This window comes from Watersipora subatra, chromosome 4, assembly GCF_963576615.1.
Source record: "Watersipora subatra chromosome 4, tzWatSuba1.1, whole genome shotgun sequence".
Classification (NCBI taxonomy): Eukaryota; Metazoa; Bryozoa; class Gymnolaemata; order Cheilostomatida; family Watersiporidae; genus Watersipora; species Watersipora subatra.
This window is the reverse complement of record NC_088711.1, coordinates 5,499,385-5,524,572: the sequence shown is the minus strand read 5'-3', so window position 1 is coordinate 5,524,572 and position 25,188 is coordinate 5,499,385. Positions and strand designations below refer to the sequence as shown.

The 25,188-nt window shown below is 39.4% G+C and overlaps 1 protein-coding gene across 1 annotated transcript; it reads right to left on the bottom strand.

Moving 5' to 3' along the window:
- Window positions 1–107: 107 nt before the first annotated feature.
- On the bottom strand, window positions 108–23,912 carry LOC137393855 (protein SSUH2 homolog). Its single transcript, XM_068080566.1, has 8 exons — window positions 23,806–23,912; window positions 23,179–23,308; window positions 19,676–19,861; window positions 17,090–17,240; window positions 15,051–15,162; window positions 12,078–12,180; window positions 11,676–11,780; window positions 108–254 (listed from the first exon to the last, which is right to left on the bottom strand). The coding sequence occupies exons 1-8, from the start codon at window positions 23,910–23,912 to the stop codon at window positions 108–110; spliced, it is 1,041 nt and encodes a 346-aa protein (XP_067936667.1).
- Window positions 23,913–25,188: the final 1,276 nt, after the last annotated feature.

Here is a 25,188-nt window from a genome sequence, read left to right as displayed (position 1 = left end):
GCATATGCTAAAGCATTTTATATTGAGCAAAAAACACTTTGCATTTCTCACAAAAGACAACCTTTTTACGTCAAAGGAATAATTTATGTGGACTTACTATGCAGGTGCTAAAGGATGTTACACCCACAACACTTTTGCTGTGGGTAATCAGGAGCATAAACTTTCCTCTGCAGTCCGTACACCCAGAAACTGGAAGTAAAGCCTCTGAACTCATAATCTATCCTCGTAACTGGAACGGCGCACAGTGACTGTTTCTAAAATGATGCAAGGATTTATTCATCCTAAAATAACTCCTACTATTTGCTAGCAGGAGAGGATAACTAGCAAAATTTTTTTGCAATTTCATAAATATTATTACTCAGACTTGTGCAACGAGTTTGAAGGTCATGTTTGATGGTCATGTTTGATGGTCATGTTTGAAGGTCATGTTTGAAGGTCATGTTTGAAGGTCATGTTTGAAGGTCATGTTTGAAGGTCATGCTTGAAAGTCATGTTTGAAAGTCATGTTTGAAGGTCATGTTTGAAGGTCATATTTAAAGATCATGGGATATGAAAATAATAAAGACTTTGTGCAGTAATAACTTCTTCATGCTCAAGATTATGCTAAAACCAATTATAGATTTTTGTCTATTTTGGATTTGCCTTTGCACAATAAACTGTTGGAAAGCTGTTGACTACATATATTAATTGCTGACTACCCAATACTTCATATAAGAGTACATAGTGGAAGATAAAATTTTTTTACTAGTTTTATTTTTTCAGAGCAGCTAAAAATAAGCTGTTTTTGGAATATTTATGTAAGTTTGATAAAAGCAAAGCAAAAATTCAAGTTTGTTTGTTTATTTTCATCTATAATATAACCACAAAAAATAACATGAAGAGTGTTTCTAACAGTATACAAAGACAAGAGAAATAGAAAAAAATGTCACTCCAGGGAAGGTGATGATGAGGTCCCTGTGCGCAATAGCAAGGCTAATCAAGGCGCGGAACCTGAAAGTAGAGTCAGCAGAAGTATGTCTAGTTGGTTTAGTCGTCTGGTTGTCTGAGGTAGCGCTTCAGTTCATTTTTGAAAGAATTAGCATTTACAATTTTACGCAGAGTAACCGGTAGTAGATTCCATAGCAATGACTCCTGATAATCCAAACAACATTGACCAGCTTTTGATTTAAACAATGGTATTTTTAGGTTTATGTGTGTTTGACGAGTAGTTAAATGTGTTATCGTCCTGTTATTGTTTGTTTCGTAAAATGTGTTGTGTGCTTTTATTAGTACTTTGTATTTGTATAACTTTTTAATAGTTAAAATTCTATTTAAGTTGAATAGCGGATTAGCTGAAAAGTCATAAGCTTTCTTGTTAATTATTCTGAGTAAACGGTTTTGAAAAACTTTAATTTTGTTTAAGTAGCAGTCTGGAGCATTTCCCCATGCCTCAACACAATACGAGAGTTTGGAATTGATGAAGGAATTGTACAGAATTAGCAAAACATCCTTAGAGAGGTACTGAGACAATCGAAAAAACAACCCAGCATAAGGTCTAAAGTCTTTTAACAGTTTGGATATATGATGGCTCCAATTCAGCTGAGGGTCAATAAGTACTCCCAAAAATTTTATATTGTCAGATTTATTTATTGCATGACCATTAATTAGTAGAGATTGTTCATCAAAGTGGTACGAGTTCTGTGGGTTTTTTAATAAAATGTAGCAAGTTTTGTTGAAATTAATTGTTAGTTTATTTTGGTTGCACCAACTCTGAAGGATTTTTAGGTCTTCATTTATTGAATGCATTTGCTTGTGAAGGTCTTTGGATTAAAAAAAAAGATTAGTATCATCTGCATACAATATTGGTGAAAGTACTTTTAATTGACATGCTAAGTCATTAATATATATTAGGAACAAAGTTGAACCCAATACAGATCCTTGAGGAACACCACATTTTATAGTTTGTGGTGCTGAAAGGGTAGTATTTATTTTTGTTCTTTGACTCCGATCTTTTAAGTAGTTTTCTATCCATTTAATAGCTGTTGATTTGAAACTAATAGACTTCAATTTTAATAACAATATATCATGGTCAATGGTATCAAATGCTTTGCTGAAATCTATAAATATACCAAGAACACAATTTCCCTTGTTAAAAGCTTGGAATGTTTTGTTTGTAAAGGAAATAATTGCATCTCTTGTTCCAATACCTTTTCTAAAACCAAATTGATTAGAGTCTAGAATGTTATTGCGTTCAAGATAGTCCATGATTTGGAAATTTATAAGTTTTTCTGTGATTTTGCTAAATATTGGAAGAACTGAGATAGGCCTATAATTTTCACATTTATTTATGTTTCCTTTTTTATACAGAGGGTTAATTCTTGCAATTTTCATACCATAATATAACTAGCAGATGCTAGCAAAAGTAATATTAACTTTTGCTAGCATCTGAGCTATAGCAAAAATAATGCAATATTACTATTGTATCACTATTAATAATATAATATTACTATAGCAACAGGAATATAATATTACTATAGCAACAGTAATACAATATTACTTGTATTGATAGACAGCAGGCAATAGGCTTGAAGTCCTGAGCAATACATTAAAGAAGAGTTAGATGGAATGGCAACCAACCCATAATTGTGTGGGTAATAAGATATGATTTCATGCTGAGTATTAGACTATCTTAAACAAAGTTCATTCAAAAGCCTTCTTCAGCAGAAAACATTGTCGTGATGCTGCGTTGTCCAAAGAATTAAATTTTTAATAAGTTAAGTAGATAGTCAGCTACATAACTGCCACAGCATGACCTCGTGCTTGTCATTGACCTCCAGTACTGATCATGCCGTAGTGTTTGTCATTGACCTCTAGTACTGATCATGACCTCGTGCTTGTCATTGACCTTCAGAAGTGATCATGACCTCGTGCTTGTCATTGACCTCCAGTACTACTGATCATGTCTAATGATTGTCGATAGTTCCATCCTCGATTAAAGTAAAGTTGTCTCCCCACGCTCACAAAATGAAATATAATTAATTTATTTTTACAAATCAGTATAGTTCTAAAATGTTGTCAGCTAACTTTTGATCATAAGATCAAACTGCACACGTAGATGGCTGATAAAGAACAGCTAGATTAAGGCAGCATGTATAAATATACTCTGCAAGATTGTAATTAGTAATTAGTCAGTAATATGGACATTGAAGTAAATTCTGGTCGTTGAGGATAGCCAACTCCCAACTCAAGAGCGAGTTCACGCAAACTCAATGAGTTGATGAACAGATTCGTGGGCGAGCCAATAAACAGACTCGTGGGTGAGCCGATAAACAGACTCGATGGCGAGCCGATAAACAGACTCGATGGTGAGCCGATAAACACTCGATGGCGAGTCGATAAACAGACTCGTGGGTGAGCCGATAAACAGACTCGGAAGTGAGCCGATAAACAGACTCGATGGCGAGCCGATAAACAGACTCGATGGTGAGCCGATAAGCAGACTCGATGGGGGAGCCGATAAACAGACTCGGGAGTGAGCCGATAAACAGACTTGATGGTGAGCTGATAAACAGACTCGATGGTGAGCCGATAAACAGACTCGATGGCGAGCCGATAAACAGACTCGTGGGTGAGCCGATAAACAGACTCGGGAGTGAGCCGATAAACAGACTCGATGGTGAGCCGATAAACAGACTCGATGGTGGCTTCTCTCAACTGTTACACCCTAGCAAGCCAAGCGCAATAATTCTTGATGTTCGGTCAATTGCATTTATAGTGAAAGCAGCTATGATACGCTGGCTAATATCACAATGCTAAAGGCAGAAACAGTGACAAGAATTTTATACCCTATTTGCTTTTGAAAATCAAACAGAGCTTATTATAAAGAACGCAGTATCTTTATTGGTGTTATATCTCTCAGTACCAAGCAGTAACACACCAGCAATGATAAAACTGACAGGTTATATAGCAATCCCAAGAAAAAATCTACAGTTGATTGGCTGCACAGTAATTAGGTCAACCAATTCCACAATAACATATTTCGAATACAAAAACGATAACATTTGTCCCTAACTAATCACGCAATACGAGTATTAATAATTTTTAGTGTTTGTATAGTAACATACAAATCTTAGAACAATATGGTAATAAATGATTAACATAAAAAAATTGCTAGTATAACCCATACATATACACTACATTGGACAAGTGTTAAGCGTGCGCCTTATAAATGACTATTCAAATTTGTCTGAATTGCGACGAACGTAATATAGATCCATTGAGTCAGCAATTTGAAGCTGCCGGATTATAGGCTTAGAAAAGACGTCATCAACTCTCTTACGCATGCTGACTGTCTATAAATATGGGTACACACTGATTTACAGTTCATTCGCTTTTACAAGCATGAAGCACTTGTGCACCTTTTGCGATTTTTCTTGCCACAAGGAGCGTGACCTACAGAGGCACGCTCGTGTACACAGACACCGCTGCTCCTCCTGTGATGAGGTGTTCACCACTCAGCCTCTCTTGCATGCGCACGTCTCTGCTGAGCACCGGAGAACACAGTCTACCCAGACTGAATTCCAGAGACCGAGGGCGTGTTCACCCCATCGCCAACACCATCACCGAGGGCAACGCTACCAAAGGCCACGGCAAGACCGAAGGCCGTACTGGAGGCCAGCCCGTGATGCTTGCCCTACTCCACGGCATGAAGTGGAGTCCAAGATCGTCTGCCCATCGGTAGACTCCATCGGGGATGATAGTGGCCCTCTCGGGCTACTGGACTCACCAGCCAAAATTGACTTCTGAGTGCCAGTAGTCCCACCAACCACCTCGGCCCTTCTCAGGGCCACCATTTCCATTTTAAGGGTTTTGTTCTGCGTCGACAATGGCGGAAACTCAGTGTCATACTTATCATCCATTTTTTTTATTACACTGTCCCCTCCTAAGACAGAATTCTGTCCCAGAATTGGTCTATCTGGTGGCGAAACACGCTTCATCCTATTTAGCCAATAATCAGAGAGATGTGCAGGCTGTTTGACATTCCGGCCAGAACGCCGTGCGGCCAAAGTTGCCCTCTCTTCTACCGTTACTGGAGGGTTATTCTCCTCTGGGAGAGGATCCTGTTTGTCTTGCACTGATCCAGACACTGGCTCATTCAAGTCTCCTCGATAAAGCTTAATCCTGCCCTCGTGCTGAACTGTCAGTTTGCCTCTTCACTCCATCTGGTAGGTCTGGAATGGGAATACCTTAGTTATGGAATAGGGCCCAACATATTTAGGCTGTAACTTGGCTCCCCGACCTTTTCCTTTAAAGTATGACTTGAGCCAGACTCTGTCGCCAATCACAAACTTAGACTCTTCTTCACTGTCATCAGTTCTAGGGGCACGGAATTGTTGCTGTCGTAGTCTCTCATGCACTGTCTGTAGATCATTCTGCAGACGAACTGCGTACTCATTTTCAGAGCAGTCTACACCAGTCGGATAGTTGAGGAGTAGATCATGGGGCAGGCGTGTTTCTCTACCAAGCATGAGGTAGTTTGGAGTCTCACCAGTACTCGAATGGGGGGTGGCGCGCACTGCACGCATAATCTGGGGAACCAGTTGATCCCATTCCAAGTGTTCTGATTCGGCGAGCATAGCTCTCAGAGAGTTTCCCATTGTTTGGTTCAACCTCTCGACCACCGAGTTTCCTTGAGGGTGGTATGGAGCGGACTGTGTCTTGTCACAATTCCACAGCTTACAACATTCAGCAAGTAACTCCGATTGGAACTGTGACCCCTGGTCTGTGTGGATGATTTCTGGTATGCCAAAATAGCTAAAGATCTGCTCATCCAACACACGAGCCACTGTGCTGGCCTGTCCATCGGGAATGGGGATAGCATCATACCATCTCGTAAAGTGATCAGCCAGCACCAAAATTTCTGTATTCCCTCGTGTAGTCTCCGGTAGCGGACCACACAGGTCTACAGCGATAATCTGCCAGGGTCTTCCTGCCCAGAGTTTGTTCCTGGTATTGTGGCTCTTATGAGAGGCAGGCTTGGACTTCTGACATGGTAGGCAGGCTTGGATCCACTGCCTCACTTGACTTGTCATGCCTGGCCAATACCACCTTTGACGCACTACCGCCAATGTTTTGTTGAAACCTAGATGAGCTTCTGCATGAGTGGCCTGTATAACTTCAGCCCTCATGCTCATAGGGCAGACTGTCCTCCACGTCCGCGAGCTCCTCTGAGGCAGATTTACCTGTAGCACACCCTCCTCAGTCAATCTCAAATGCTCCCAAAGTCTGAGCAGCTTTTGTGCATGCCAACCAAGCTCTCTACCAGAAATGGTAGCCTCTTCTCTCACAGCCTGATAAACCTCTTTGATTTGCTCATCTATCTTCTGCGCCTGAGCAATATCAACGACATCAATCTTCCCCTGAGTAGCACAAGCAGCTGTGGAACAATCCAAAGGTTGGCTGTCAACCTGTAGTTGTTGCATCATCGGTTTCTGATCGGGGAACATTCTTTGGCACTGCTGGCAATCATGGCAGACCTGCCGGCTGAGTCCATCTGCATTGCAGTGTTTCAAACCTTTGCGGTGCAGCAGTTGGAAGTTATACTCCGTCAATATCTCCAGCCACCGTGCTAGCTGACCTGCAGGATTGGGCATCTGGAGAAGCCAGGGTAGTGAGGCATGGTCGGTACGAATGGTGAATTCCCTTCCAAACAAAAGAGGACGAAAATTCTTCACAGCGTTAATGATGGCCAGAAGCTCCTGACGCGTGGCACAGTAGTTCCTTTGTTCTTTAGTATACATTTTAGAAAAATAGGCAATGACTCGCTCGTGGCCATCCTGGATTTGCGACAGTACTGCTCCAGTGCCAACCCCACTGGCATCTGTGTCCAAGAGAAAGGGCAGTGAATGGTTCGGGTAAGCAAGGATGGGTGCAGAGGTGAGTCTCTCCTTAAGCTCTTGGAACGCCAGCTTACATTTCTCTGTCCATTCAAACCTTGCATGCTTCGAACTGAGCTGGCTCAATGGTCGGCTGATGTCAGAGTAATTGTGGATAAACCTCCGATAATATCCGCAAGTGCCCAAAAAGGCCCTCACGTCCTTTTTGTGACGAGGTACTGGCCATTCCTTTACAGCAGTAACCTTGCTCTCTTCAGTCTCCACCCCGCTAGCACTTACTACATGCCCTAGGTAGTGGACTCTATCAGCAAACAATCTGCACTTTGCGAGCTTTAGCTTCAGCCCAGCTTCTTATAGCTTTACAAATACCTCTTTTAGACGCTCCAAATGGCTATCTAAATCCTTGGAGAACACAATAATGTCATCAAGGTAGATTAATAGTGTCTTCCAATGCAATTCTCTTAATACAGTCTCCATCAGCCTTTCAAAGGTAGATGGAGCTGAGGTCAAACCGAATGGGAGGACTTGCCACTCCCATAACCCTGATCGTGTGGCGAAGGCAGCCTTTTCCTTTGCATCATCTTCCATTTCGACTTGCCAGTAGCCGCTAGTGAGGTCCAGGGTGCTGAAAAGACGGCTGCCCCCCAAAGCATCAAGGGTGTCATCTATTCGGGGTAGCAGGTAGGCATCCTTGTGAGTGACCTCATTAAGCTTACGGTAGTCAACGCAAAATCGCCAGCTACCGTCCTTTTTTTGCACTAACACCACTGGGGAGCTCCAGGCACCATGCCCTTCCCGGATCAGGCCCTGCCCTTGCAATTCCTTGACTTGCTTTTCTATCTCGGCTTCCTGGCCGTCCCATGTCGATAAGGTCGCTGTTTTAGGGGTTTTGCTCCTGGCACTAGCGGAATACCATGTTTAATCACATTAGTCTTGCCTAAGTCATATTGGGAGCTACTGAACGCTCTCTGATGCTCTGTTATCAGCGCCTGAACTTTCTGCTTCTCCTCAAGGCTAAACCCTTGACAACTCTCTTCTACTAGCGCCTTGAGGTGTTCAGGCAGCTGGCCACGGCTAGCTGAATCTGTAGGGGCCGGTCTAGTTAGATTAGCAGCCATACACGTAGCCACTATTTTCCCCGCTGGAATTCGTATTTCCCGATCTGTGTAATTCATCAGTCTCAGGTGAACTTGTAGCTCATCAGGATCTTGAACAGTGGTGGCGACAAGCACCCCTGGAACCCTATCGGCTGATTCAATGCAAGCAGTCCCTTGAACCTACTTAGTGCTAAGCCGTGCCATGCTAAACTTCTCTGTGCGAGGAGGCAACACTGTGTCCTGGCGGACCTGAACATTCACTTTCAATAGGTTTCCCTGGCTGTCACAGCACCTGACCGCTGAATCTCTGATTTTCAGCTGAGCATTTTGAAAATCTAAAAGGCACTGATGGTGCTCGAAGAAGTCCAATCCAAGCAGAATAGCATTGTCGATATCCGCTATGACAAACTGGTGACTTATCTTCTGAGTTTCCAACTGAAACTGTATATAGCTTAAGCCCTGCAGTTGAATCTCGGTACCATCTGCCAAAATACCTTGCCCGAGTACGGGCTGGAGTTTGGTGCAGCTCTGGGCCAAAAGTTTTTGGAACTCTTTAAGTGGAAAGGCGGACTGGGTGCGCCCGCTGTCCAACAGCATAACGTTCTTTCCCTGATCTATAGTGACAGGCACATAATAAGCAGTGGTCATATGGCCTCCATGTAATTGGCATTTGCCCAGGTTTAAAGGTATCTGTCCAGAGGGCTCTGGACCTATGACCCCTGGACCTTGGAGTTTCCTTCTATTGAAGCCTTGTTGGAGCCTTTGGTAGGACAATTCCGAGCAATATGACCAATCATCTGGCAAGTGTAGCACTTCCTATTATCAGGCTCTGAACGATTATTAGGAGGCCCACGTCGCTGCCTTTGTTGTACCAACATTTCCAGCATCTGCTTTTGCCCTTCAGCAATTTGCTTCTGTCCCTCTGCAAGTTGCTGCACTAGGGTTTGCATGCTGGCCTGTGTGCCCTGCATCATGGCCATCATTTTGTCAGAAAGGTTCGACGATGACTCAGTCGCATCCAGTTGATTTATCTTTTGCTCAATGCTTGGATTAGCTTCATGAATCCTACGGACAGTCTCTTCCAAACTATGAGGTAGTTGCGCTTTAAACAGCCAAGCTGCTTGAGAGCTTGGAGGTAGCATAGCAATTAACTCCCTCATGGCATGTCGGTCCACCGACTCACGTTCCATTTCAGGGAATGCCTTACTTACGAGTTTACAAAGTTTGTCTGAGAAAGAGAATACATTATCCCCCGGCCTCAGCCGCAGCGTTTTAAGCACAGCCATTGCGTTTTCCATGCTAATAGAGTGGTTGGCCACTAGTTTGTCCCTCAACTCTAAGTAGTTACTACCATGTAAATTTATACCGGCTGAGCCCATCACTGACAGACGGAGACGAATAGCCATTTCCCCAACAGACCAGCCATTATGCATGGCTATGTTCTCAAATAGCTCCAGAAAATCTTCCACATCAGTAGAGCCATCAAAAACAGGTGGAGCAATTGCCGGGGCGTGCCTGGTACGCACTAATTCAGTCATGCCTCTGACTTCATTCATCATATGCCTCATGTCATCATTTTGAGGGCGCATGGCTGGGCGCCGCATAGCTACATCCTCCTGAGCAGCCATCCCAGCCTCTGCATCATTTAAGTTTGTTGCATATGGTGCTACAGGTGTGTTATCCTCCATGTTCGCTCTGATTTTGGACCAGAATATCCCACTGCTGCCACCAGTGAAGTAAATTCTGGTCATTGAGGATAGCCAACTCCCAACTCAAGAGCGAGTTCACGCAAACTCAATGAGTTGATGAACAGACTCGTGGGCGAGCCGATAAACAGACTCGTGGGTAAGCCGATAAACAGACTCGATGGCGAGCCGATAAACAGACTCGGATGGTGAGCCGATAAACAGACTCGATGGCGAGCCGATAAACAGACTCGTGGGTGAGCCGATAAACAGACTCGGGGGTGAGCCGATAAACAGACTCGTGGGTGAGCCGATAAACAGACTCGTGGGTGAGCCGATAAACAGACTCGATGGTGAGCCGATAAGCAGACTCGATGGGGGAGCCGATAAACAGACTCGGGAGTGAGCCGATAAACAGACTCGATGGGGGAGCCGATAAACAGACTCGGGAGTGAGCCGATAAACAGACTCGATGGTGAGCTGATAAACAGACTCGATGGTGAGCCGATAAACAGACTCGATGGCGAGCCGATAAACAGACTCGATGGTGAGCCGATAAACAGACTCGGGAGTGAGCCGATAAACAGACTCGATGGTGAGCCGATAAACAGACTCGATGGTGACTTCTCTCAACTGTTACACCCTAGCAAGCCAAGCGCAATAATTCTTGATGTTCGGTTAATAGCATTTATAGTGAAAGCAGCTATGATACGCTGGCTAATATCACAATGCTAAAGGCAGAAACAGTGACAAGAATTTTATACCCTATTTGCTTTTGAAAATCAAACAGAGCTTATTATAAAGAACGCAGTATCTTTATTGGTGTTATATCTCTCAGTACCAAGCAGTAACACACCAGCAATGATAAAACTGACAGGTTATATAGCAATCCCAAGAAAAAATCTACAGTTGATTGGCTGCACAGTAATTAGGTCAACCAATTCCACAATAACATATTTCGAATACAAAAACGATAACATTTGTCCCTAACTAATCACGCAATACGAGTATTAATAATTTTTAGTGTTTGTATAGTAACATACAAATCTTAGAACAATATGGTAATAAATGATTAACATAAAAAAATTGCTAGTATAACCCATACATATACACTACATTGGACAAGTGTTAAGCGTGCGCCTTATAAATGACTATTCAAATTTGTCTGAATTGCGACGAACGTAATATAGATCCATTGAGTCAGCAATTTGAAGCTGCCGGATTATAGGCTTAGAAAAGACGTCATCAACTCTCTTACGCATGCTGACTGTCTATAAATACGGGTACACACTGATTTACAGTTCATTCGCTTTTACAAGCATGAAGCACTTGTGCACCTTTTGCGATTTTTCTTGCCACAAGGAGCGTGACCTACAGAGGCACGCTCGTGTACACAGACACCGCTGCTCCTCCTGTGATGAGGTGTTCACCACTCAGCCTCTCCTGCATGCGCACGTCTCTGCTGAGCACCGGAGAACACAGTCTACCCAGACTGAATCCCAAAGACCGAGGGCGTGTTCACCCCGTCGCCAACACCATCACCGAGGGCAACGCTACCAAAGGCCACGGCAGGACCGAAGGCCGTACTGGAGGCCAGCCCGTGATGCTTGCCCTACTTCCCGGCATGAAGTGGAGTCCAAGATCGTCCGCCCATCGGTAGACTCCATCGGGGATGATAGTGGCCCTCTCGGGCTACTGGACTCACCAGTCAAAATTGACTTCTGAGTGCCAGTAGTCCCACCAACCACCTCGGCCCTTCTCAGGGCCACCATTTCCATTTTAAGGGTTTTGTTCTGCGTCGACAATGGCGGAAACTCAGTGTCGTACTTATCATCCATTTTTTTTATTACAACATGAATGGCGTTAAACTGTCATCCTCAGGAGACACTAGGTGCTGCTAAATGCAACTATGCAGTGAAAAGCACTCTCACCTTCTCATTAAATACACAATCTGATTATGAAATAAAGAAGTTTTTCTTAAAGTTTGCAATTATCCTTTAAGAAAATGCAAAAAGTACCTGCTGGAGTTGTCTTTCCATAGAATGCTCTTTTCTTGCTCTATTGACAAGTTCCACAGAGTGTTGGTTAATTTCTGCTACAGGAAATTGAGTGATTGGCCATACCTAAAATATTGTAACACCGAATCAATAAGGTGCATGAGATATGAGACCACACCAATAGAGTGTGATGTATGAGACCACACTAATAGAGTGTGTGAGGTATGAGATCACACTAATAAAGTGTATGAGGTATGAGACCACACCAATAATCTAACTAATAACTAATATCAAGTCAACAGAAACCTGAAACCTAAACTTAAACAGACAGTCTAAACTTAAACAGTCCATCTATCATACTGAAGAAAATTAAGAAACTTTCCGATATATTATTAAACCGTCTGCTTGAGACTTTGTACAAACCTTCCTATCTGTCTGTGAGAATATTTCCACTCCTTCAACACTCCGCACAAGCACGCTAGGCAGGTTGGCTCCTTCCAGCACATAGTCTGCGATGTGGTTCTTGCTGTAATAGCAAATTATTTGTGTAGGGATGAGAGTAGTGTGACACCCAAAACCATGTGTGTGATCAACTGTTCCACATTGTGGTTGTTGAGATCATTTCAACATACAAACTGTCGTAGACATACAACTACATGACTTACGTCAAACCAACGTTACGATGGCAACGACCACAATTTATGATAATTCTAAAATAGATACAGGTATTTAATATTGAGTAGAGTAACGAGTAGATACGTCATTCTTGGCAGCGCAGTACTACTATCATTTTTAGTATCATAAACTTAATGATTATTACTAAAACAAACAGTATGAAAGCAGGTTCTTCAAATGTATACTATTCATGAAATACTACCATAAAGGTTTACTGCAATGCAAATTAAGTAATATGAAGATGTTTCCTTTATGGAATAGGAGAATGACTCCAAAACGCTACGCTTATATCACCCTTATTAGTGTCAGCTTGCTAATCATCTGCCTACATACTCAGACAACTCCATTAATATCAATTTTCAGATATGACTATTGGTTGTCATCAACTTACACTTATGTGACTGGCACTTGACTAATTTTACGACCGCCGAGCCCACAATTTATGATATGTTTATAATACATACACTTATTTAACATTTAGTAGAGGATTGAGTAGATATGTCATGCCAGGCAGTGCAGTAAATCTACAATTATTTTACGTAGTCTGAATTCAAATTTCAGTAATTATTTTTTAGCCTACACGGTAGCCTATTGTTAATAATAATGTTTGCTGCAGTAAGCAAAAGAGAAGACTGCTTTGAAAATAAACTGTATTCTGATTTTGTTTGATTTTATCTCTTTTTACATAAATCAAATCTCAATTATGCAATGATTTTACTCTAACATACTAATTAGTTTCTAGAGTAAACTGATGTGTAGCCTAAGCTCTTCCTATTGTAGCCTAAGCTCTTCCTATTGTTGATGAAAACCTAAACCAATAATTAAGTGTTGGAGTAATTTACATGAGTCTCTCAAAGAAAATCTGATTATATTCTAAAAAAGTTAAAAAAAAACAGCTAAAAGATGATAGGATTCATTCAGTACATGTATGTACCATATCCTAAACAACAGGAAGCCTAGGCTAGGTTTCCCAAAAGAAACCCCACAAACTTACAGAATAAAAATGGAAATCATTAAAAAAAACCTCACACCATAGCCCAAAAATTATAATATTTTATTCAGTATCATGAATTTAGTATACACGGTATATAACATACTACAGTTAAAAATATTTAAAAGGTAGTATAAATCTACATTACATATATTTTTCGAAGTTGGTACGTATGTGTGTTTGTCTAGCTATAGCTGTTAAAATGTTGGAATAAAGAATCCATATTGCAAAAAATTTTATCTCGGACCCTCTGGTTCGCTATTTAAGCGCTTTATCAATTAAGGCACACGAGCTTGATGGATTCATTTGGCGATACATGTCGGTATATGGGAGCAAATACCCTACCGCTCGCCGTTACGATGTAACGTGATGGCGCAACGTGATGGAGAGCGAGAGCGTAATTTTATGCGTGCTCAATCGTGAAAGCAAGTAGTTAGCTCTTATTAGTAAGCTTATTCAAGTTATTCATTGCCAATGTGCCAGGCTAATAGTAAGTGGCAGGCAACAACATTACCTCTCATTGTTTTTAAGCTGATTTTTAATACCCGGGCAATGCGAGCATCCAGCTAGCGATGTTATATTTAGCAGTTTAACTTATGTTCAGACTGGCATCGACCTGTCAGTCTGAACGTAACCCGGTCATAGTCAACGACAATCTGTACGTTGGCAATTCATCTAGCAAGCAATTCTAGTCTTCAGCTTAGGAAAAGAGCATTAGAACTAGACAATAAGTAATTAATGAATATGTATGAAGACATGGAAAAACAGAGCTGCATGGAAGTCAGTGATAAAGTGTACGCCAAAAGACAGTCACTGTTGAAACGACCGACTGCAAGAGAGGAAGACATGGACTAGAATAAAGTTCTCAATACAGTCAGGGTTGGAGTGCTGATCAAAGTCTTTATGTACTTGCAAAAAGGGTTTGCCGTGAGAACTTTGGTTTTTAATCAAGTGCGTTCAGATATAATCTCAAGGTTTAGTCGCTAACAACACTCTACAGGCTTCTTGCTGTGAGTAGCAACCTGTTGTAATCTTTTATATGTATTTATAACTTGTATTAGCTGGTAATCATCAACAAAATGATGTTTTCATTACATGCCGAAAGAAAAAAGTGAAAAGACAAAAAACAGGAATTATTGAGGAATAGAATGAAAGTGTTTTGAAAGTTGGTAATCTACTAGTAAAGGAGTCGGGATGGTGAATTGAAAGCTATAGTAACAGAAGAATTCTAAACTGAAACATATGATGGGGGATGTAGTATGTTGGTGTAATGAAATAGAAAACGACATCTCATTTATGTGGAAGGGTAAACATAAACATTCTGGGGATAGTTTATGTAGGATTTTGAAACATGTAACACAAATACAGAAATGAGCAATTTTGGGATAAGGCAAAATATTAAATTTTTGTCATTATGTTACTTTTCTTAGTAGCAGACAGTTTGTTTTTAGCTTTCATAACTACCACATTATATGCTGGTCAAATGTAAAATTTACATGTAATACTACTGGCTGCACTAATGACTTGCTCCTTGTAGAGGAAGCTAAGCAGTCTGCACCATAGAGCTATCTTCCTTGAGTTATCTTCCCTGGGAAGATAACTCCCTGGGAAGATAACTCTAAGGTCTGCACTTGGTAAAACATAGAATAAAATGTATTGACCTGCCCTTTGCTGTCAAGTATTAACTAGGCTGACAATACTCCATGTTGTTCTGTATGCTACTAACTTACTAACGAATGTTGAGCTGATCAAAGACTTCAACCTTTCCATATCCTTCACAATCACTGCACTGTCTAGTTCCGGAGCCATTACAATATCCACATCTACACTCCCCCTTTCCTCCTGCAATGTGATTCACAGTCTGTAGATGTTGTGTCTATTTGATTTATGGTTTTATTCATCAAATCACTTCAAATATGCCTTTTTACAAGGCAAAGAATAATATTACTTAAAAAATAAAAAATAAATGTATTTCACAACTCAACCATGTAGGTTATAATAATATCATTTTTAGATTACAGAATGCAATGAGCACCCAGACATTGCGTCGATCATGTAATGACTGGTGGTGCAAAACATGCAACCACAAATTTGTTAGATATTTTAACAGGACTAAACGTGAGTGTTATTTACTTATGCTGTTACGCTGATGCTATTTGTAGCTTGTGACTAACTGGGTTATATGTTTGATCTTGACAGCTGTTGAGTTGAGGACAAAAAACATAAAATACAATCACTTGGTAACATTATTTTATCAATGTCTATGAAAGAAGTAGGTAGTTTTTTTGCTAGCTTCTGAGCAGTTCTTTGGCTCATCCTCAAATGGGCTCTTACTAACACCACCCTCATGAGAACAACAATTCAGATCTTTCCTAGGCAATACCTTTTTTCTGCATTGCCACCAACAGCTCTCAGGTTAGTTGTATGTATGTTTTATGTATGTATGTTGTACTACTTAATGTATGTTGTACTACTCTAAAATGGAGATACAACATGGTACTACATAAACATGGCAAAAAAACTTTCTTGTGGTTTACATGATTGAATATACAAAAAAATTAGTTATAAATATATAAAAAGGCAGGCCTCAGTTAGTAAGGCAGTCGACTTTCGCCAGTCGACTGCCTTAATAACTGAGCTACAGAGCTTGATCGGTTCACTAGGCAACATATGTCCCTATATGGAAGCAAATAGGCTAGCGCGTTATGTCATGATGTAAAGTCATACCATAGCTCCGTAGCTCTTACTAGTAAGCTTGCTCAAATTTTCTATTGGCAATGTGTCAGGCTAATAGCAAGTGACAGGCAGCTCTCAATACTTCTCAATGTTTATAAGCTGATTTTTAATACCATTTTCTACTGCATTGTGTCAGGCTAATAGCAAGTGGCAGGCAACTCTCAATACCTCTCAATGTTTATAATCTGATTTTTGATACCTGGCAACGCCTGGTAGCACAGCTAGTACTATGTAACAATGTGGTTTATGAGTCATTGCAAAGATTTTGAAACACTGCGGTAATGCAATAAATAATTTGTTAAAAACATAAACAGGCTGTGCAAGTCCACAAAATATACACAAATAAATGCTTTGTATATGTATATCATGTATATCAATACGTGTATATTGAAAGGTGTTGGCATGTACGGACAACTGCAATACCAGTAGTCATTGGAGCTTTGGGTTCAAAAACACCTGCACATCAAATGTGGTCCAAATACCAACAACAATCAACACAAGTGAGTTGCAGAAAAGCATGTTTTTGGGAATGGCTAAGCTCTTTAGGCTTGTTTACTGGTCGCTGGTAGAAGACCTGACCTTAAGTAGACATTATCACCAACTCGGGTTAACAGGGGTGAGGAAACAATTTATGTATAAATATACACAATTACACACATATTTAAAGATATAAAGTGCTTTTTACACCTTGAGTAATAAAATAAATTTTTTTATAAAGTAGATTGCTTATTATATGCTGATTTTCTTTTCTTTGATTATCACAAACATAGGTCAGGGTTCACAGCAATTATAGCGTGGTAACTGCTTCTAGGTGTGCCACTCTTTGGTCAAAAGTTGTTGCTCTATTAGCAGCCCCTGAATCGGCAATCGAAGGTGTGGTTTTGCATGATCATAAATTAATCTTTATTGTGCAAAATAAACTTACGATAGATATGGTTTAACTACCTAATGTAGATGGTGTTGACAATACTAATGATGTGTTATGTGACGCGCGCATACCATATATATGTATTGTGATGAAAAGGTAACTCACCACAGTTGCTACAATTTCTCGTCATTCGGTTTCCATCTGAGTCTTCAGTAACATTTTGACCACTGCCACCACATGAATCGCACCGCTCATGGCCACTTCCACTGCAGGTGTAGCATGGTTGTGTTCTCGTGCCTCTGCAGTCCGAGCATATCTATTTATATACATATGCAAATATATATATACATATAAATATATATATATATTATATTTACAAATAGGGTTCTACTATAATACAAATAATACAGAAGTAGTACTAAAATAAATATAGTTATAGACGGCCCAATAAAAGTATGTATGTATATGTATAACTTTATGTATATGTATATATATATATAGGAGTAGGAGTTGGGGACCCGAGTTAGAGCCAAAATTACCACCCATGTGGGTTAACCGGGGTGAGGAAACAATATATAAAATTGGTCTCTCACCCCGGTTAACCCATATGGGTGATAATTTCTGCTCTAATTCGGGTCTCCTACCAGAGACCTGGGAGTTTGAGCACTCGCCTCAAGATCTTAGCTGCTCCCAATAGCGCACTTTTCTGCAACTCACCTGAGTTGATTGCTGTCGGTATCTGGGCAAGCCACATTGTATGTGCAGGTGTTATTGCGCCCGGTGCCCCAATGACTACTAGAATTACCGTTGTTCTCACATCCCAGCATTTTTCAATCTCTTCTCCAAGAGAGAGAAGAGATTGATTATATACATGTATATTGATTATATATTTATATATATATAATAAATATATATTATCATATATGTATGATACATATATAAGATGTGTTGAATGGTCTCATATGCATCTGAGACCATTCAACACATCATCATTGGGTGCAAGCAGCTAGCAGGAAACGCGTACACTGAGTGGCATAATCATGTTGCAGGTGTGGTGTACAGAAGTCCATGTGATGAGCATGGCCTTAATAAACCACAACACTGGTGGGAAACTCCTGGTAAGGTAAATAAAAATGACCGCGCTAAGATTCTTCCTCTGGGACGTCTACATCCGGACTGACAAGCATATCCTTGCAAACCAACCAGATATAGTAGTGGTGGACAAGGAGAACAAAAGGGCTACTCTATAAAAGATATAGCAGTACCCAATTACTACAATATAGCCAGCAAAGAAAAAGAAAAAGGGGAGAAATATCTCCCTCTTGGAGAAGAGATTGAAAAATGCTGGGATGTGAGAACAACGGTAATTCTAGTAGTCATTGAGGCACTGGGCGCAATAACACCGACGCATACAATGTGGCTTGCCCAGATACCGACAACAATCAACTCAAGTGAGTTGCAGAAAAGTGTGCTATTGGGAATAGCTAAGATCTTGAGGGGAGTGCTCAAACTCCCAGGTCTCTGGTAGGAGACCCGAGTTAGAGCAGAAATTACCACCCATATGGGTTAACCAGGATGATAGACAAATTTGTTATATATATTTATACTAACTGTGCTACCCGGCGTTGCCCAGGTAATAAAAAAGTCTTTGGACAGAAAATTGATTTGTATTTAACATATAACAACATTTCCCGTTCTAACTTTCAAACTACATATCATGAGAGAAGTGTTTTGTGTAGTTGAAATAAATTAAGAGAAAAATAAAAACAACTGTAAAGGTTTTAAAACTTTGTCAAACAACTTTAACTTTCAAGCTATTAGTCATTGCCTCATTGCCCCATTGCCATTGCCTGCATTGTTGTCCAGCTACAGCTATTCTAATAATAGCTATAGCCAAAATGACAGACAGATATACGACATACAGACATACTTTGAAAAATATATAAACAAATATATATAGTATGTATATCATATATTTAATATATATCTCATATATATAATATATATACATTTATACATATATATACATACTTTTATTGGCCGCCCAAAACTATTTTTATGAAATCTTTTAAAAATATGGTGACACAAAAACGATGTTGTCAGTTGATATCTGTAGTTCTGCTAATCATAGTTTGAAGGTGAGAATTGGGAACAAAAGAATAAAATCCTAAATTTTTGCTGTTTATCAGTGTAAACCAGCACTTTGACAATAAACCCAGTAGCCCTTCCACTTTGTAGCAACTTATGTTTTTGTCTTTTACCAGTTCAGTATGTAGTTGAACTGCTGTTTTGTAAGCGAGTGTTATCATTAGTCATTTAGCTAAAATTTGTTCTAATAGACAAGAACAAATTTTTCAATTCAGGAGACAAAATTTTCCATTGAACAAAAGGTACTGAATATGGACATAAAAATAGACTTCGGAACATCAAATAAGAATACTTTAGCTATTATTATAGTCTGATATGTAGTTGTGTTTAAACTGGGGTACCCTAGATACATATAACATTACTTCACCTTAGATATGTATTACATTACTGTACCCTATATACATATAATATTGCTTCACCTCAGATATGTATTACATTACGGTACCCTATATACATATAATATTACTTCACCTCAGATATGTATTACATTACTGTACCCTAGATACATATAACATTACTTCACCTCAGGTATGTATAACATTACTGTACCCTAGATACATATAATATTACTCTACCATAGCTGTGTATAACATGTCATCATACCTTAATCTCTGATGTGTGTGGAATACGCAGAGCTTTAGCCTCATCAACAAACTCCTCACTTGCATTGACTCGGATCGACCATGGGTCAGGAGACCTGCCATTGACAGCGCCATCTACAGCCCCTCCACGATGGGGTATTTCACCTCTAGTTGTGAACCTTCCTTCACAAAAGGTCTCCAGTGTGTACTGCATCAAATACCATAATCACTCAATTATCTACAATTGTATAAGACAATCACTGTCTCTCCATATCAAACCGGTATAAGGAGGGCAGTTCCACATAAACCATTCCTGATCATACGTTTATTGTAATGCCAAAGAAGACTACCTATATTTCACTGTCTGGAAGATCAACATTCCAATGAACCTGCTTACAACCAGCAAAGCTAGAACTGCTTAAAAATTTATGTTCTTTAGTTGCAATAATGATGCTTAACCGTGTTAACTCTAATTATAAACTTTTGAATTAACAGTTCCTTATATTCTGTATGTGTGCGGTTAGAATATTTGCACTTTTCTACAAATCTGTATTTCCGCTGAGGGAGAGACCCACGTATCCGCAATAGAAATTTCAGCCATCGTGTTGGCTGACATTAAAATCTAGTTATTAGAGATTTCTTAGGCACACAAAGCGCTCCATCCCTTTTCAATAGGAGGATGGAGACGCTAGCCAACTCCTCGACTTTTTCAAAAACACAATAGTTGACTAAATGTTGAAATGTAACCCATCTTTGGTCTAGTCTGCTGTTATTGTTTGGTGTAAATGTATCTAACTAAGGCAGACGTGCCACAAGTAGTATGCTGCTTGAAGCATGACACAACTTGATAAAGCAATGAAAGATTTCGGAACAATAACAAGTATGTCGCTTATGGCTACAATAACTGCAAACTGACACAGCAAAATTATCTATGATTTATGGATCTTGAGATTTCAAATAGAGATCTCCATTACATTAGTAAATATGCTAGGAATGTGTCCAGCAACTCTATATATGAAAACTGCATTATGGGATGGCTGTGTTATGTAAGCTGTATGTAACAGACAGTACAATGATGGTGTCTAAAGATATAAAAAAATATTTAGATAAATTATAATCACAGACCAAATTGACAACAGATAGTCGGTGATTGAGAGAGAAGCTGAAAAGCAGATACTTCAATAAGAAGTGTGTAGAAGAAGAAATTAGGCAGTGTTTCTAGTTCATATTTTATCACATTTATTGAATTTTAACGAATTTGAATAAAACTATTTTCTTTATCAAATTTGGTCGCATGTGGTTGCTATTATTTATTGATTATTCATTGAAAACTAATAACAAAACAAGCCTGATAACATAGTATGTGTAACATGGAAACAACACACGCATCACACATGCTGCACGAGCTGCACACGTGTAAACAAACGATGTTTCACACGCATCACAGAGACCACATGTTACATACTTTTCACATACACCACACATACACCACCCATACACTACACATACACCACACGTACACTACACGTACACCACACGTACACCACACGTACACCGCCTATACACCACACATCCATCATATGTGACACACACAACACCTAGAGTATGTGTGTTATGTAGATTTTCTATTCACTAATGTATAAATATTTCTTCACTTTCAAGATATATTGGTATACATAGCTACAAGGTGGACTGGTATACATTGTCACAAGGTATATTGGTATACATTGCTACAAGGTATATTGGTATACATTGCTACAAGGTATATTGGTATACATTGCTACAAGGTATATTGGTATACATTGCTACAAGGTATATTGGTATACATTGCTACAAGGTATATTGGTATACATTGCTACAAGGTATATTGGTATACATTAATAGGAAGTATATTGATATACATTGGTACAAGGTATATCGGTATGCATTGTTACAAGGTATATTGGTATACATTACTTCAAGGTATATTGGTATACATTGCTACAAGGTATATTGGTATACATTGCTACAAGGTATATTGGTATACATTGCTACAAGGTATATTGGTATACATTGCTACAAGGTATATTGGTATACATTGCTACAAGGTATATTGGTATACATTAATAGGAAGTATATTGATATACATTGGTACAAGGTATATCGGTATGCATTGTTACAAGGTATATTGGTATACATTACTTCAAGGTATATTGGTATACATTGCTACAAGGTATATTGGTATACATTGCTACAAGGTATATTGGTATACATTGCTACAAGGTATATTGGTATACATTGCTACAAGGTATATTGGTATACATTGATAGGAAGTATATTGATATACATTGGTACAATGTATATTGGTATACACTGGTACAAGGTACATTGTGCATAAATCATACATTGCTTAGGTCAGTGTACATGTATTATCCATATATATTGTTCACATCCACAAGTTGTGTACTTTGCAGTTAACATAGCCTTATGGGTATAGCTATTGGTTTTAAACAACTACAAGTAGTTAATAGCTCTCTAACATAGCTGAATATGTTGCCTTGCATTGTGAAGTAAGTATGGAAAGATTTGCCTTATTTAGATAGTAACAAAGGCTTGCTGATTTTTCTATGGGTTTTGTGTTTCCTGAGTCTATCGGCCAGTCACTATCATGCATACAATGTGCTCTATGAATCTATTTGAACAGCCTTGACCTAACAATCGAGTCTCTGTTTACAATAGATTGTATGTTTTAGCCTATTGATTTTTCTTGTTTTATGAAATCGTTGAAGTTTGTGAAGTTATTGGGTCATGTAGCGCAAGTAAAGAGAGGACATCTTCATAGCCAGTAGTATACTGTAGCTGATAAAGTTTTGAAGCTTGACCAATCGTATTAAGCGCTGCAACCGCATTGAATTAGAATGGCCACCTGAACACTTTTAATTATGTTATTGTCAGCAGCTGAATGGAAGATATAATTGTAAGACTGGCACCGTAGCTAGTTGCCATGCCAAGTGGTACACAGCTAGTTGCCATGCCAACTGACACCATAGCTAGTTGCCATGTCAACTGGTACCGTAGCTAGTTGCCATGCCAACTGAAATGGTATAACTACGACAAATTTAATTTTGTAAAGAATTTAACTTACCAAAGCCATACTGATATAAACGTTTAAACGTATAAAGGTAGTTATTACCGTTTGCTGCCTCTTGTAGACATGCTTACAAAACAACATTTCCCATGTACATGAAACTACAAGAAAAGACATATGACTAGTGCTACTGAATTATTAGCACTAGGAGTGAGCCCTCCTCAAGGATAATTGCATGACTGACATCTCACCTGTTGACTCAGCAACTTGACAAGCGGCTACCACCAAATTGTTTGAAACTTGTTCATTGTTACCTTCAAATATGTTTGAGCCACAAAAGAAGGCTGCTAAATCAAGTAAAAACATTTGTACAATTCCAGACAATCTTATTGTCTAGAAGCTTCTACCAATCTGTAATCTACAGTACTCTCCTCACTATCCTGTTTGATGCTACTTACGTGCATTGCGTTGGAGGGCACGACCTTTAAGATCATCAACTCCTTCGCTGCAGATTTACCGTAACAGCAAAACTGACCAACATACTCTATCAGAGCATGCCGAGCTTCAACCCTTGTGATGTTAGCCGAGCTGCAACAGGTCTCAACTTTTAGATTTAACAAACTATCTGGCTGTTTTATAAAACACAAAGCTAGAATACAAAGACCTCCTATATGACCACAACCTATAAAAAAGTTTTTTTTTTAAATTTAATGTTACTAGTGCGCTAAAAATCCAATGCTCCATTAGAGATCATCATGTGTAGTAACTATGTGCATAATTATTCCATGGTGCAGAAAGGTGATTGAGTTATACAGTTGGTAGTGTGCTTGACTAGAAATCCATAAATCTGGGCTTGATTCCTATGCAGTGTAGTTCGTTTTTCTGATGCTGTTAGCATTGCTTTGGACAAACGGCCTGATGGTCATGGGTCTTATTATAATAAAAATCGCTGATCTATTTTTTGATAATAACTCAAAAAAAGTGGAACAGCTGTCATCTACCAAGTCTAAATTTAGTCAATAATAACTAATTTTATTAGATTGAGAAAAAAATAACAGCCAAAAATAAGCAGGAATAAACATTACCTCCCAAATTCCATCCTCTCAGGCTCAATGAGCTCTGTGTCTACGAATGATTCATCGATAATAACAGGAGCTGTCTCTAAAGTTGGGCCCTTATCCTCGGTCGACATCTTGAACTACAAGTTACTAGAAGTTTATGTCAGCTCTTAGCCAGAGTAGAAACTGCTTCAGCTAAAGGCTGTTTTCTTTCTGCAAACTAGTTCCTGTGTTTGAAAAGTATTTCAGTCAAGTATATCAAGTCTTGCTAAGAAGCGATCATTGCTGCAATTTTGTTAGGTTTTATTCTTGTATATATGTCACTGTATATATGTCACTGTATATATGTCACTGTATACATGTCACTGTATACATATATATGTCAAGTCCTACCTAATAATAAGTTTTATTTGCACTCGTGATCTTGTTCAAGAAGAAACATCACTGTATCACTGTTAAGTCCTTCAAAAACCAAGCATACTGTATATATGGTAAGCCCTGGATTGTCACAAACATGCATACATGCTGTGCCTACAGAGCATTAATATGACTCATTGTGACTTCAATGTTACACATTGTATGTATATTATGACTTCAACGTACACACACTGTATGTATATTATAGCTTCAATGCTACACACTGTACGTATTTCATGACTCCGATGTTACACACTGTAAGTATATTATGACTCCAATGTTACACACTGTATGTGATTATGGCTCCAATGTTACACACTGCATGAATATTATGGCTCCAATGTTACACACTGCATGAATATTGTGGCTCCAATGTTACACACTGTATGCATTCGTTTTTAGTGTTAGAACCCAATTTTGTAACTGAGCACGAATTATCAAGCTTCAGTTTGTTGAAGGCTTATAGTGATCAGCCTACATTGTAAAATTTCAATTTTTTAAAACCGGGAAACTGCATGTGTCACTCACCCTGTAAGACTAGCCCCTCGAGTAGAACCACAGCAGTACAAATGACTGGGTTTAACAGCAGTAACAGAGCATTGGCGTTGCTAAGTGTATTGTGTTTGCTTTGCTCTCTCTCTCTATATGATTTCGAATAATAATGGCTAAGTTGCTTTTGAAATATAGTTGATTGCCCGCTTGTAGTACAAATAACAGCCTAGTTCCTTTTTTGACGATTGTGACCAGCAAATTGGTAAATAGTAGAAAGGCTCTTTTTGCTTCAAGATGTTTAGCAGTAAACAGTGTTAGTCAAGCCTGAGTGATAAGACATTGGTGCCCTGCATGGACAGTCTTAAATATTCATATATGAGTGCAACTGAACTAGGAACATGTAGTGTAGGTTTGCATGATGAGGTTTGGCGGATATTACTCATAAGAGGTGGGATTAACCTTTCATTTTCTTCTAGGAAGTTGAACCGAGAAATGAATGTC